Source organism: Crocodylus porosus, unplaced genomic scaffold (assembly GCF_001723895.1).
Source record: "Crocodylus porosus isolate Cpor-Errol unplaced genomic scaffold, CroPor_comp1, whole genome shotgun sequence".
NCBI lineage: Eukaryota > Metazoa > Chordata > Crocodylia > Crocodylidae > Crocodylus > Crocodylus porosus.
In genome coordinates, this window is record NW_017728915.1 from 38,763,424 (window position 1) to 38,764,010 (window position 587).

The window sequence follows — 587 nt, forward strand, 5'->3', positions numbered from 1 at the left end:
CGCGGCGCCTCGCGCGGGCGCAGCCCTGTGACGTCACGCGGGGCGTCACCGGCAGGGCTGCGGGAGGCGCGACCTCTCGCAGCCGCCGGGCCCTAGTGCCGACAGGCTCCGCAGCCGGGCCCTGCTGCACCCCAGGAGCCGAGCCGAGCCGCCCCCGCGGGGTCTCCCACGCGCGCTCGGGAGGCCGCGGGCAGGGCCGGGCAAGCCCCGCACCAGCGCCCGCCTCCGGCAGCACGAGGGTCGGGGGCCCCCCTCCCCCCCGAAAAAAAGCAGCCGGACTTGGGGTTTCCCGAGACCAGCGGGGGTTACGTGGTTGCCAGGCATGGCGCGATTAGCCCCCGCACCCTCCCACCCCCTTTCTCGTCCTGATCTGCCCGCCCGCTTCGTGCTGCACCCCGGGCTCGGGAGACGCCCGCTGGGCAGGCCCCAGGCGGGTGCCTCTGGAGCCCCTGTGACGTCACCTCGGCATTCTGCCACCCGCGTGACCTCACATGCTCTCCCCCCAGGCCCACTTGCAGCCTGCCCTGGCTGCCACCCGCTCCTCTGCAGGGTGATGACAGCACGGGGAGGGGGCATTCCCAGCCTCC

At 75.0% G+C, this 587-nt stretch overlaps 1 protein-coding gene across 1 annotated transcript in view; it reads right to left on the bottom strand.

Moving 5' to 3' along the window:
- APRT (adenine phosphoribosyltransferase) overlaps positions 1-324 on the bottom strand; it is a 2,158-nt gene extending 1,834 nt beyond the window's left edge. Inside the window, exon 1 of the mRNA XM_019535456.1 lies at positions 310-324. Within this exon, the coding sequence (XP_019391001.1) occupies positions 310-324 (15 nt within the window). The remainder of the gene's footprint in view (positions 1-309) is intronic.
- Between the last annotated feature and the right edge of the window lie 263 nt (positions 325-587).